Genomic DNA, 15,254 nt, shown 5'->3' with positions numbered 1-15,254 from the left:
TAATTCTGGCGTCATTTCATTGGTTGTTAACTCGAATGCGCGCGCAAGTGTCAAGGCGCAGAAGGAAATAAATTATTTGGGAGATAAAATTCTTCGTCCCACAAAATCAGCCTAGAAACGTTGAGAAAATGTCTACACAATGATTCCTATAAGCTGTACGTATTCGTGTTGTTAACTTGTTACTCCTAAGTACAGACAGTACAGACAGAAATGTACATTACAAGTTATCAAGATGCTAAAAGACTATATAATGATAAGTGTCATATAACGTAGGCGTATGAAATTAACAAGCGCTGAACCTGAATTACGACGGCCTTTGAAAACCTTAAAAACTAATTAAAACCATTTGTTGCGAGAAATTATAATAAAACAATATACTAAAAAAATAAAATATGAAACCAAAAATAAAAGTCACGTAAAATTTGTTTCGTTTTTATTTTTAACCTTAATTTCTTTCGTTCTGTTTTAAATTTAAGACAATTACCTAATTACCACAAACAGGAATACCTACAGCTAATATTAGCTGTATATATTCCTGCTACAAACAATAAAAAGCAAAATTAAATTAATAAAGCTTAAGGGGAAAAAAGATCGAAGGGACGTACGTTGTCGTCTCATTTTCAGTTTTTAAAAAAATATTAAATAGCTTTCTCTTAAATTAAATTAAATTGTTTCTGCCATTATTTTTATCTTCTATATACACTTTAATTAATCTTTTTAGAAAAAAAAAAAAGAAATTAAGAATTCGGGAGTATTTTTTCTAGCAAAAATAATTTATTTAATCTATAAGCGGTGTTCGTTCGGTAAATTTTAGATTTTGGAAGGATTCAAAATACAGTTTGAACGAAGAGGTGTAGTTTTAAACCAGAAAAACGGGGTCGAAATATTGCACTCGTACAGTGAGAGATGGTCGAAGTATTGCACTCGTACAGCGAGAGATGGTCAAAGCTGTCAGCCTCATTGTATTAAGCTGACAGAACGCCTCACTCTGGTTTAAACTACACTTTATTCCTCGCCAGTTCAAAGAGTTTTTAAGGAATAAAGGGGTCACTAGATTCAGTGGTAGCATTTACTTTAGGGAGTGGCCACATGTTACTATAAAAGATTTTTAGTATTGATCACGTGACTTCACTGATCAAATTAACACCCCTTTCAAGAACAGGAGGGTAAAGAAAGGATGATGAGGGAGGATGCAAAATCTTAGAGAAATAAACGCGCTAACTGTGGAACGACTCAGGTTGGGTGGAACGCCAAAAATCGGGGAGGAATAGTCGGACTCAATTGTAATTGGTTCGTCTGTAGTCCTCCTTAGCCAATACACCCATTCGACGGGAAAAGGGGGGTAGGTAACCCTTAGTATCGGGAGATACAAGGGGGTTGCTCCAGTGCCGTGTTTGCACACTCTCAGATCCAAAACGCCAACAGCGCAGGCGCTAAAAAGCGAGATGGAAGGCAGAGTTTTACCCCCAGCGCCTTTCCCTCTTAGACTCATCAAAAGGGTGTATTACAATTGAGTCCGACTATTCCTCCCCCATTTTTTGGCGTCCCACCCAACCTGAGCCGTTCCACAGTTAGCGCGCCCATTTCTCTCCGATTTCGCGTAATCCCCCCAATCACCCTTGAGTAAAGCGTCATATTTTTAGCAGCGTAAACTTACCACGCTACTACTACGTAAGTACTCCAAAACTCCTCATTTTCGTTAATAACTCAAAAGCTTCGATAGTTAATTTAGTTTTGGAAGTATTATATCACAGTTTTTTTTTTATATTGTATAATTTAAATAAGCTAATTTTCACTTTATACCAATATTTAATTCCTTCGTAATAAAATGGATACTCATTTATTTATTTATTTATATATATATAGTAAGAAATAAATGTAACGAACAAACCGTTCATTTATTTCCGATATAGGCAGGCGCGAAAATTTTTAATTCTAATTATATCAGAAGTAGGATGAGACTAGAAGTAAAGAGCTCTAGCATTGGTAATAGATCCTGGCACTAGTGAACAAGTTTGAGGATTTTATATGCCGCTTCCATCGCGCCTACACTAGAGAGAAAAAAATTGGTCGAGTTCCAAAAACATTTCCTACCCCCTTCCCCTCAACCTAAAGCCGCGGAACACGGACGAGGGTGCTTGAATCTAGTTCGGCCGTCTACCGCCGCGAGCCTTTCACGTTTTGGAGGGAAAATTCTGAAACCGCTACCAGAGGGCCAACCGTTGGTGTGTTATCAAGAATATTCACTTTCGCCAAGTGAATTTCGAATTTGGTTACCTCAATACTTCTAGTCCCTTATCCTACTTCTGATTATATTAAATGCCCCATTGAATTTAAAAACTATATAATAATTTCCAAAATCTAGTATTTGTTTTTGTAAAGCGACATTTTGAATTATTGTGTCGGAAAAGGGGGGAGAAATTCACATTCTTTATATAAAAAAAATTAAATTAAATTAATACTTTTGTAGAAACTTCAATACGGAATTTAACGTAAGATTTTTTTGTATACAAACAAAAAAACAAACAAAAGGCGCCTCTCAGTAGTAAATTTTTCTTCCCCCTTTTGCAATTAAAATATTTTTAATTAATATAAAATTAACTAAGGAAACGATAAAAAAGAAAAGAAAAACTAAACAAAAGTTAATTATCTTGAAATAATATAAAAATTTAGTACAAGTTAGTAAGTGCGTCTACAAAGTAAAAAAAGTTGAAGATACGTTGCGTAACTTAAAATTAAATTAAATTAAATTTGGAATCTGTATATATGTAAAAAAAGCCCTGACTGTTGGTTGGAATATATCGAAATAAACCTTTGCTTATTACAATTAATTAATTAATTAACCCTGTGTATTAATTAAAAGAAATTTACGAGTTATATTTGGTTATAACAGCTATATTAAACGACTTACTAATAAATTCACCGTAATTGTTTAAAAAATAAATCGATAACACCATAAGGAGATCATCTCTCTAAGGGCCCAAGCGCATTGCATCTATTAGCAAAAACATCTAGTTCTGCTAGATGTGACGTAAATTTTGTACAGGGGCTCCTTCCGAATTTTTCGTGAAATTCGCGGGAGAGAAAAATAATTTTCAAAATCAGCCACGACCGATATCCTAAGCCGGTCGTGGTCTAGAGGCGAGCTCTGAGATAACGCTCCCAAGCGGTTGGGAATCAAACTAAAACAGGCGGGTAGGCGAGAGAGGAAGGACTGAGGGGAAAAAATAAGTAAGAGAATTTCTAGAACCCCCCAGCTCTCTCAGACACAAGAGGTAAATTCGCGCTTAGTAAAAATCACGAAGAGCTGTCGTGAGAAATCTTTGAAGGAGGGAAAAATGTTCAATGCCGGATTACTCTGCAGCGAATGCGCTCGGCCTCTGTTTAGGCTATACAATTATTATACCACTTGAGATGAGACGGATGGCTGACCAAATCGGACATACATACATTTCAACCGTAACATAGAATCTTGGGCCCTTAGAGAGATGATCTCCTTATGATAACACTAATTCCTTTCCGTTCTTATAGTATACGGCTAAATATACCAACTCAACTGGTACAGCCGGTACGCGTATTTTTTTTTTTTTACTTTTAAATTCTTTAGTTAATATTAATATTTAAATCTAAACGTTTTGGTTGGCGCTTGAATTAGGATTAGGAGGAGAATTAGGCGGAGGGGTATGTAGTCCAAGAGCGTGGAATATTTTCGATTTAAGACCGGTAGAATTGGTTGTGGCATTTCTTGACAAATTGACATTGTTTGATCCCGCGTTGAAGGACGTTGTTGATGTCGCACCACCGCTATTGCTTCGTTCTTGAATGGTTCTCTGTACATAACTAAGGGTGGCTGAGGAAGAGGCCAGGCCAACGGGGGACTGCTCTCTCACGCACATGACATATTTAAACCCAGGCACACAAATTTTTATCGAAAGCGTATATTCGATGTACGATATTCGACGTTTTATAATTTTTTTGGTTTTGGTAAGAGTCACACGCACAATTTCAGTGATATTTTGGTGTTTTTTTTTTGTTTGTGTAGTGCATTTTTTAAAACACAAAAGACAAATAATTTTGCAGAAATAATATAAAATAAAAAAGGAAAAAAATAAAAATAACAGAAAGTGAAAAATAAGGAAAATTGTTAACGGAAAATTGAAAAAAAATTAAGCGTATCAGCAAAACGGATTTATGTACTGAGAACGTCGGATCGTAGCTTTAGCCTCTCTAGTACCATCCTCGCTTACTTTATTGAGAAACTTCGTCTGCTTATATTTTGACTCCACCCACAAATTCTGTATATAGCGACTTCTAGAGATCGAAAATGACAATGTTATTCTTATCTCTATTTTCGTGGTTAAATATTTTGTTCCGAAATTGTGCCAGTGGTAAAAAAATAAAAATAAAGTGGACAACAATGCGATATAACTCCCGATTTAGTGGAATTAAGTTTTAAAGTTAAGAATTTAAATTCTTAACTTTAAAACTTAATTCCACTAAATCGGGATTTATATCGCATTGTTGTCCACTTTGCTTTTTTTTACCACTGGCGCAATTTCGGAAAAAAACATTTAACCACGAAAATAGAGATAAGAATAACATGATTTTCGATCTCTAGAAGTCGCTATATACAGAATTTGTGGGTGGAGTCAAAATATAAGCAGACGAACTTTCTCAATAAAGTATGCGAGGATGCGTAGTGAATTTGCTACGTTCAACGTTCTTCTTACATAAATCCGTTTTTGATATCAGAGACGAGGTGATAAATTTTTACATTATGTTAACGTGTAATGAGCGTATTTCCACTCAAATGAAGTTATCTTATCATTATAGGCTTATATAATTTGAAAAATAGGGCTTACTTAATTGGAAAAAATTTAAAACCTCAACTCTCGGATACGCTATTCTCGTAAATAAAATAAGACAACAAAGCGAAATAAGAAATAAACAAAAATATATAAACGACTAAAATATATATATATATTGTAAATCACAGCTTTTACAAATAAGACCCCATATAGGCTTAAAAATTTAGTTCAATAAATTATCAATTAACTTAAAAATAAGGGTTACGTAAATGTATAGACGAAGATTTGGTTCGTTGGTGTGGGGGAAGAAAAATTTTACCAACTTTAAAATTTTGGGGCTCGACTCGAACTGTCAAAACACGTGACAAAATATATATTCTTTTAACCGTTATATTTTTTTTTTTAAAAAAAAAGAGAAAATATGGTCCCCTCTATTTTAGTTACTTTGTGTAAAATGATTAATAATATTATTATATTAATTTTAAAATAAAAAGGAACTGTAGTTCATTGAGATTCTAAATTCTTTCGCTAATTTTTTTCCGTCCCTAACGTTTTTAAGATATTTTTAAAGGAATAGCGCCATATATGAACTATTTATTTTTAAACTTTTTAATTGATTTTGAGTTAAGGAGGTGTACTCTTTAAAACTCGCCCAAAATTAATGTTTGCATAAATTAAATCCGACTCCAATTTAATGAATTTTCAGACTTTTAAAGGATATTAAAGCATCCAACCAGGGGTTCTCTTACATATTACGCTCTTTGCTTGGCAAAACGAGCGTAAGAGGTATATTCAATATGAGAGTGTGTCCAAGGCAGGATATATATATGCGACGCACCAAGGATGATGGGTAGAGGATACATAATCTGAGGGAAATCGGCACGCTAACTGTGGAACGACTTAGATCCTCTGAGACGCTAGAAATGGAGGAAGAATACTCGGAAATTGCGGGAGATCTAAGTCAGACGAATCAGGAAGACTGCCCGACGTTTATCTGTGCATTCCTCCCCATTTTCAAGCGTCCCACCAGACCTGAGCGGGCCGATTTCTCTCGGATTACGCATCCTCTACCGATCATCCTTGGTGTGTCGCATACATATAGAGTAATGTCAGTCCTACAAGGCTACTATGCAAACGTCATACCATAGAGTAGTGTCGGTAGAGGGGGGAGTAGACTGTGTATCCCTCCCTCTAGGCGCGCTTTTGTAAGAGGGGATACTGTACGCGCCTGGTAGGGGGGATGACACTTAGCTAAGAGATAGAAGGGTATGATGTTTGCATACGTAGAACTTACATTATTCTAGCTCTTAGCTCAGTGTCATCCCCCCTACCAGGCGCGTACAGTATCCTCTCTTACAAAAGCGCGCCTAGAGGGAGGGATAAACAGTCTACTCCCCTCTCTACCGACACTACTCTATATCCTGCCTCTGATTGGACAAACCGATCACAAAAGGGCGCTGCGTACGCGAACACGCAAATGAAACTTTAGGCGAACTTTCGATATGTAACAACACTTGGATCTATATAAATTAACCTTTCAGCTATTCCTTTAAAAACGGGGAGGTGTTTAAAAATTTTCCCTTTAATGAATTTGCGGTTGTTACTTTTAAAAATGTTAAATATATAAAAAATTTACGTCAGGGGAAAAAAAAAATTTAAACAAGTTATCACAATACACTAGAACAGAAGCTAAGAAGTAAGAAAAAAAAAATACTTTTTTTTTTTTCAAAAATGAAATGTTTTATGCACTCACGTCTTCAGCATACTCCCCTCCTCCGGCGGAGGTGTTCTTATCCATCCCGATACTATCCAATGATTCCCTAGAACCTCGTCTACTTCCTTCTTTGGAAGAAGCGGAAGGTCTCCTCCTACCAGCGGTACTCAACGCCGTGTTACTACCAATGGAATCGCCGCTTCTGGTCATTGATGTGGAGAAATCCGCTCCCAAATAGAGCGCTGCTGAAGCTTTGTTTCCGCCCGCGGCGCTAGCGTTAGCGCCACCAGCGCCTTGTCTTACAGCTTCCAGAGCCTTTCAAGTGGTAAAAGAAATAGTAGAAACTGTGTATAAGTTTTCACCATCAAACAACTGAAAGTGTTTCTTCCCGAAAATATCCAGTGGTGTGCGAGTCCCGTTTTTTCGATTTCGAGCCGAGTCCGAGTATCGAAACTAATTTCTTATCGAGTATCGAGCCGAGTCTCAAAAATACTTTCGAGTATCGAGTATTTAGATAGGTCAAATTTTGGTTCTTTCGAGTAATTATCGAGTCTCAAATATTGACTTGTCGAGTAGCAATTTTGTAAATTTCTTGAAAATAACGAAGATGTTCAATTATCTAATATCGAACTAGTTCAAAAAGATTGTTAGTGATCAATTAAACATTGAACAATTGATTTTCAAAATAAATGATCATGAACTCATCGTCTGCTATAGTTGTAAGCCTCGGACTCGAGTATTTAAGATGTTAAAAAGCTACTCGAATCTGTCTCGAGTATCTCAATGTGTTGTTATCGAGTATCGAGTCGAGTAATTGGCTCGATACTCGAACTTAACGAGTACTCGCACACCCCTGAAAATATCGCGACCGCTTCAGCCCTCAACGTGAAAAACTAGATACTAAATAGGCACCACATACTTCTTTCCTCGCTCTCAAAGCGCAATCCTCAAGCGTTTCAGCAGCCTCGTATTTTCCCTGCCTTCTATAAAGCGCACCCAAATTTTTAAGGGTAGTTGCTACAGTCGGACTATCAACTTTGGCCGCCTTATGCCAGCCACCATATTCGCCATAAGGAGCGTTATCTTTCTGCTTATTTTTATTTTCCTCGCGTTCTTCAGCGACTTGCCAAATTGGTTTGTTGTCGCCTGATATGACAATTTATAAAAAAAAAAAACCAAAACGGGAGGGGAAATAACATTTTGCTTTATTTACAACTTTCAAATTTTTGGTTTCTAGTAGAAGTAGCCGCCCTTACCGTCAATAGAACCAAATTCTCTTTCGTGGGCTCTCGTTAGGACTTGTTTGTATAGAATCTCAGCCTCTTTGTATTTACCCTGTTTCAAGTAGGCAGAGGCTAGATTGTTCTTGGTTTTGGCGACGTTAGGATCATCGGGTCCCAAGAATCTCTCGTAAATTTCCAAGGCCCTTTGATAGTACCTTTCTACCTCTTCGTACTTTCCTTGGTTTTGACATAGGAGCGCCAAGTTATTTAGTTGTTTCGCCACATCAGGATGTTCTTTACCTAACACCTGAACAACCAACCGAACAAGTGTACGAGTTAGCTCCGTTCTCTTTTAAAAGAGGGAAACGTAATAGCTTACTCGTTCTCTTATCTCGAGAGCCCTTTTACATAGAGGTTCCGCGTCTTTGTATTTCCCACGTTTTCCGTATAAGACGGCTAAATTGTTCAAAGTAGCCGCTACAGCCGGATGATTTTCACCAAGAGTCTTTTCGCGAATTGCCAAGGCATCATTTAATAGATTCGCAGCTTCTTTATATTTATTTTGATCCCTAAATTTAAAATTATTAGACAATTGGGTCTGACAACGAAATAGCGACACTTACCGATAGACAAGGGCTAGGATATTCAACATTGTGGCCACATCAGGATGATCGTGTCCACTAGTCTTTTCGAGATCCTCTAAGGCTTGTTTGCAAAGAGGCACAGCCACTTCGTATCTTCCTTGAGAAGCGTACTGAATCACCAGATTATGAAGGGTACGAAGTCTGGCTGGGATTTCGTAGCCCGCGTTGGCAGCAGCTGCCATTTGACCAGGAGGTGTTGGTGATAAAGCTATATAAAGATTATTATTGAACAAAGCCTCAACACATTTATTCGTTAAGTTTATTTGTTTTTTCAATTTTATGTACCTTCTTGATGAGCGGAATCCTCGTCATCATCAGGGAATCCGAGATCTAAGGGTTGTTCAACGTCAGACTTTTTCTCCGTTACAGACTCATCCATACCCTAAGAAACGTCTTGCGTTACATTTTTCGTTCAAAAGCTTTGTTGTACTGCTATTTCCCTAACTTTTTTGACACTTCCCTGAAATCAGATGAATAGGGAAAAAAGCCTCACCTCTCCAGAATCGTATTTTTTCAGGGTGTTCATGAACTCTAAATGCTTTTTTTCTTCTTCGAGCTGAGCGACTGATTGCTCAGAAGCCTGAAGCTTTTGTTGAGTATTGGCGAGTTCGTCACGAAGCCAAGCATTTTCTTGGCATAACCTACGAACTTGGGCCCTTAATTTTTGTTTCTCAGCCTCGACCATTTGCAAGTGACCAGCGAGCGCCATCATAACTTGGGCCTCTCCCAGGCCCAGTTCTATGGATTCGAGGCTCTTGCGAACGAGTCCGGATTTTTCTTCCATGAGCAATCCATCGCCCTTTTCTTGCTGGACCGCTCGAAGCGAGGACATAAGTCCAGTGAGGATTGAGCCATGCTCATTTTTAAGAGTTTCTAGGCCCTGTATAACAGTTTTCGTATTGGAAATGATCTCCTCTTGCGTCATTTGCGTCATCTTGCCGATGGATTCTATCTTCCTCCTAATAAAAAACAGTTCCTGTCAACTCCCAATAGGAATCCTTATTGCACCTTCACTTTGGTGCACTACAACTCTGTTTCTAAAACAGATACACAGAAATCCTTTAAGTACGTGACAGCTATACTCCTACCCTTTCCAATAATACCTAATGTTACCCGGTTACAACAATCGGGGCTCCAGTTATTAAGCAAAAATAAAACAAACAAAAAAGGCGTTCTCCCCCCTCTCTATCGTTATAGACGCATCCACTTCGAACCATTACAACTCTGGTTGCATAAGAGATACAGGAACATATAAAGACGACGCATGTATGCATGGATTGATTTTTTCCCCTGGGCTTTAAGAGCTATGAAAGGTCCCAGATTTTATGGATTTATAAAAAATCCTAACCTCACAATAAACAATAATAAATACTATCAACAACAGTAAAGTTTAAATGGGTTAAAAAATAAATCTCTTCATTCCTAACAAAAAATGAGGTAGTTGTATTACCGCAGCATTACATAGCAAGACACTAAGACTACTAGACTCTAATCCAATTATAAAAAATAAAAATGGTAATCTTCAATGCACAAGAACAAGCTACAATTATTGTATGCTTTGGATCATCAATCGAATATTATATTATTATTTTTCACGTCGGAATAGGCTCGATTTTTTTCCAAATATTATAAATACCAGAAGGGGATAATAGAAGAAGGATGTCACTTTGTATCCTCTTAATACTTCAGTTATGTACCATGATTCTTCCCAGGTTTCACCTTTTTTGTTTGCTCTCCCGCTCATAAAATTTCAGATGTGCATCGCAAAGTGGGATAAATTCCATAACTGTTTGGTAACTAAAACCTCAGCAATCAACCCACAAACCTCGTCTTGACGAAGTTGACGTGGTAAAAATATCCACAAGCGCGCCTCGACAAATAATTAAGCGCTAGCAGGAGCTAGTAGAGTAATGATGAGGGAACTAATTATCGCGTATGTGATTCGGTTTAGTAACCTTGCTCCAAATGTAAAATGATGTTGGGAAGAATTATATTACAATTACCCCGCTTTGCGGTACACTTCTCTCGAAGAGAACTATTATATACTTCTGTAAACACTAACATATAAGGCTCTGGACTGTAAGCTTCTCCAAGGAGTGTAAACACGTAACGTTGTAACTCTATAGTCCAGAAATGTTTAAACAGATTAATGTTGTATTTGGGCATCAATTGTCAAAAAAATTGGCAATGCAATTTTAAAGTCGCTGAATAAAAGACATAAGCCGCCTTTACACGAAACACTTTCTAACAGTTTTTTAAATTCCTACGCGTTTTTTGAAAATAATAATTCCATTTTCTCGTGAAAGATCTCCCATGTTTAACAGCAAAATGTTCCATTTCGAACTGTCCAGTCTCCATTACGGTTGAAAACGATTTCAAAGTGTCTCGTGTAAACGTGGCTTAAAAGAGCACTGTCTTGGACCTACGCCTCAAAGTCTATATTTTTTCTACGTAGCTGTACTAATTCCGAAAAATCGTGAAAGAGAAAATAGAAGATGAGCTTTATTCCATAGCAATAAAGATGCAAAAAAGAACATCAAAAAGCTAAATCCAGTAAAGAATCATATCATTCTGATAAAAAAGGATTATTTTAAAGAAAAAACATTCGAAAGTGGTGGACTCATCCTCAGACCTCTCAGTTTAAAAAAATAAGAACGAATTAGCGTCGTATCTTTACAAAGATCGCGATAAAAATTAATTTCTTTTTAAGTATTTAGACCCAAATGTGACTTGCCCCACGAGTCCTCAAAAACGAAAGTTGCCGTTTCTAAAAAAGTGCGGTCTTTAAAATCCTGTACAATTTAATTAGTATTTGAAGTTTCAACACTAACAGTAATAAATTTTCGAAATTTAAATACTCAATGTTCTAAATGCCATAGACTCAAGTTTGAATAAGCTATTCCCTACAATCTTCGATTTCTCATTGAAAGGAAGTCCGTGTTTTTGCATAAATTCACTTATTTGCTTAAATTCCGCATTTTCAAGGTGTGTGTTTTTTTGCACAAATTCAATGACTTATGGTAAATATTGTTATCGGTATTTTTATCAGCAAAATTTATTATTTGGTATTTATAATTTGTATCTGTTAAACATTAATTTAGATGAAAATATCGGTATTGCACCGATTTATGTACAACCGTCCACTAGGGGCTGGGGCACCAAATAATAGTATTGCCCCTAAAAATGCGCATTTGTTTTGAAACTCAACATAATACAACCACTACTACATCAGCAAGTGCGACATAGTAATTTAGTAGCAACGAAGAGAGATAATCCCACACAAACACGCACGTCACAATCTCAATGACTCATAGAAACGCTTAAACTAGGCACAAAAAAAAATTAGAACCAATTAAAAATCCAAGGCATTACTCACACTCTATAAGCTTTGATAGCTTCGGACATAATTCCTAGAGTCACTTTACACTATAATTGGGTCTATTTAAGTTTAATCACAGTACAGGTAGAGAGAGAGAGAGAGACACTCTTGATATTTAAGTCCACATTATGACCGTTCACCAAAAATATTTAATCCAAATTCATGAAAAACCGGCGCATTTTAAAATAAATATTATTAACGAATATTTTTTAAACAATTACTCCTACGCCGCGTTCCGTTTGTTACGTAATTAATTTAAATAAATTGGAATTACTTTAGGGTAAAGGGAGGGAGGAATTACTATGATTAAAAACTGCGGAGAGATTTTAAGGGGGGAGACGAAATTTTTCTGACCAGTCTTTCGTTGGACTAAAATTGGAATCATATGAGCAGAATGTGATAGGGAAAGAGAATCGACCCAGACATTAAATAGGCGTGGCTAAAATGACGTCAGAAAAACAGGGGAGAATTGGTTGGGTGTGGAAGGGAGGGGACGAAAAAGGGCAAGGTGGGAGACAATGCATGGGGTACTGTACGTAGCGCTAGTGTTCAATATTTTCCCTACAGCTTATGTTATTAGTTTGGTCGATCGGTTCACTTCTTTCAAAAGTTGATGTCGCTATGGACAACGATGATGGGAGGTTAAATTCGACCACCAGGGTCTTTCAAAAGAGAAAATGGCAATATTTACTATTTATTGATCTTGCCGGCTGATTGGAAAATTGCAATTAAAGATCGAGGGATTTCAACTAATTATTTCGAAGCCAATTTATTATTTGAAAGAAGTATAAACTTAATTAAATAGCACAGCTAGAAGACGATAACCTGAACCCCCATTGAACCAAAGCCTGACCTAAACCTAACTTGACCTAACACATTAAATACAACGGGACTACGGGAGGATGGGAAGGCTGACTTCCTAACCTCAATAGCACTATCAGATGTAAATAAATAGAAGAGTGTGCCTATCTCTGGTCCGTTATGCTGCTATGGACTAGTGGCACCCCATGTCATTCGCCCATAGACCTTAATACAGTCAAAACAGGGAAACTGCCATTATTCTATCGATAGTGTGCAGACAAGTGTTGTTGCCTTTGATTTGTGAGTGCAATTATTCAACCGCTATCAACAACAGACTGAAAATCTTGCACTTCTGCACGATTCAGTTCCAAAGATGCTCTGACAAATTATTGGCAACCTCGAAGCGCAGTTAAGAAACTGGGGGGGGGGGGATTTCTCTAGCCCCTTTAGTGCGTATTATCTATAGATGGCCTTTGGTTGTGGGAGGAGCTAAGATTAGTGAGGTAATCTAAACTGGTGGGTTGAAGGCAGAAGGAAATCTGAAATCCACCAATATGGTTGCCAGTACTTTGTGGAGGGTGTGACGTACTACACTCTCTATATATAGAGCCCAAACCGAAAGGCAAGACAGTACTTCAAGATATTAGAATCACCGAATCACTGCGGTTGGAAATACATCAATAAATTCGTGTAAATAATTCACAAGTAAAGAACATATACCGCTTTAAAAAGGGCTGTTATGGGCCAAGACTAAACAGAGCCTAGATCCCCAGTTTTTCACTTAATAAAATTAAAGGCATTCTTATGTGGGTGGGGACTGACTGGGTTTAAGTCGGGGTGGATGGAAATTTGGGAAATGGATGGTGCAAAGTGCCGTACCCGTAGTAGGCGAAGGACGCGGCAGCGGCTAGTCATGGACCGTGGAGTAACTGGGAAAAGAAGGAAGGCGCGTTGGTGGGGCTCGTGCCCGTACATTTTAGATCACCACTGGCGCCGCCGTCTAGTCTAACAAGGCTAACTTCTCCGCAATACACAGGAAGAATAGCGGGAGGCGAATGAGAACATTAAGAGATTTTGGGGCCCCCTTAACTCTTAAAATCGATAGACGCAAGGTCCCTCTATACATTCACACCAATACAACGAGAGAGGAAGGGGGAGGGGTGGGGGATAAAATTCCCATATATAAAGAGATAGTTTCAGCAATGATAAAAGGGTTTTATAAGGTACATCCGGTATGTGGGACCAAAGACGGTAGGTAGAGTTTCAACCGAGAAACTAGTGACTACAGAAAAATTATGATTTTGCGAGGTTTAAGTGATTTCAACTTAATTCTTGTTAATTTCATTTTATTCTCAATAATTTTAACTTAATTTTAACATAATTATCGTTGATTTCATATGATTCTCAATCATTTCAACTTAATTCTCCATTATTCTAAATGATGTCAATTTGATTCTTGTTGATTTCATTGAGATTCTCCATTATTCCAAAAGGGGATAATAATAGAAGGATGACACTCTGTATCCTCTTATTACCTTAGTTGTGTAACACGATTCTTCCATGGCTGACCCTAAGTTTTGTTTGCTCTCCTGCTCATCAAACTTCAGATGGGCACCGTAAGGTGAATTCTATAACTGTTTGGTAATCAACCCACAAACCTCGTCCTGGGGTGGGGCAAAAATCCACAAGCGCCTTGGCCAATAGTTAAGCGCTAGCAGAGTAATGATGAGGGAACTATTTATCGCGTATGTGATTCGGTTTAGTAACCTTGCTCCAAATGTAAAATGATGTTGGGAAGAATGACGTTACACTCTTTGTGATACACTTCTCTCGAAGAGAAGTATTATATACTTCTGATTATTCTAAAAGTTTTCAATGTGATTCTCGCTTTCTAATCGTTTAACGGGATTTTTAACTGTTTCACTGTGATTCTTTCTGATTTCAAGATGATTCTAGGGTTTGGGTTTCAGTACTAAACGATGGTTAGGGCATCGTGAATTAGGATGCAGCGTCTTTACCTTCCTAGATGTTGTTTCAAAGCATTAACTTGTGATTACCTTCTTATTTAACAAAGCAAACAATCCTAAGATAATAATCTATGAACGTTAACAAGTAGCCTCGAGATTGTAGGAACGCGTCAAAAGTAAATATTGGCAAAGTAGATTAACTGTTACTATAGCTAAAGTAGGCAATTTGTCACTGTGTACTGGATTCTGCTGGAAAATATCTGGCGTTTTATCAGGAATACATACAGTTAATAGGAATAATATTGCCCCATATATCCCATGTTAATCATTTATAGTTTTCATTTGAGTAAATGGTACGTCACATCCTCCTAAGTCCAAACTCTGTTCTGGCGGCCATACCGGTGCGTTTCAGGTTTCTCCAACGCATTCAACCCACTAGTATGGCGATGTAAATTCCGTCACGAATCTTAGCCCCTCCCCCAACAAAAAACTCTCTTTAATATATAGTCTACTACGAAACGTTCGTAGATAAAAACCAAAAGTATACTTCGTTGAACATTGCTCACGCTGTTTATTATGAGATGCCCCCTTACCTCTCAGAATAGTGTCGACCCCTCTCTGCGTGTGATTACCTTCACGACCATAGCACACTGAACACGCGTGAAATTCCCGTGAATAGGCTCAATAGAGAGTGGTACTGAAAGGGGAGGGGCTACGA

The 15,254-nt window shown here is 37.5% G+C and overlaps 1 protein-coding gene across 3 annotated transcripts in view; it reads right to left on the bottom strand.

Moving 5' to 3' along the window:
• The window catches only part of Klc (kinesin light chain), a 28,669-nt gene that overhangs the window by 5,726 nt on the left and 7,689 nt on the right, over positions 1-15,254 (bottom strand). For 2 of the 3 annotated variants that reach the window (XM_089836517.1, XM_089836536.1), the window contains exons 2-8: positions 8,883-9,348; positions 8,675-8,771; positions 8,369-8,597; positions 8,125-8,314; positions 7,779-8,052; positions 7,442-7,668; positions 6,562-6,837 (exon numbers count right to left, since the gene is read on the bottom strand). In XM_089836517.1, the coding sequence (XP_089692643.1) occupies positions 6,562-6,837; positions 7,442-7,668; positions 7,779-8,052; positions 8,125-8,314; positions 8,369-8,597; positions 8,675-8,771; positions 8,883-9,323 (1,734 nt within the window). In that variant the 5' untranslated portion in view covers positions 9,324-9,348. Of the gene's footprint in view, positions 1-405; positions 3,879-6,561; positions 6,838-7,441; positions 7,669-7,778; positions 8,053-8,124; positions 8,315-8,368; positions 8,598-8,674; positions 8,772-8,882; positions 9,349-15,254 lie in introns of those variants that run through there. The other variant, XM_089836527.1, reaches the window with a different exon arrangement.

The sequence above is a fragment of the Phalangium opilio genome, unplaced genomic scaffold, assembly GCF_054372755.1.
Source record: "Phalangium opilio isolate 3A_F unplaced genomic scaffold, DU_Popi_V2 ptg000003l_1, whole genome shotgun sequence".
Lineage (NCBI taxonomy): Eukaryota > Metazoa > Arthropoda > Arachnida > Opiliones > Phalangiidae > Phalangium > Phalangium opilio.
This window is presented reverse-complemented; position numbering and strand designations above follow the sequence as displayed.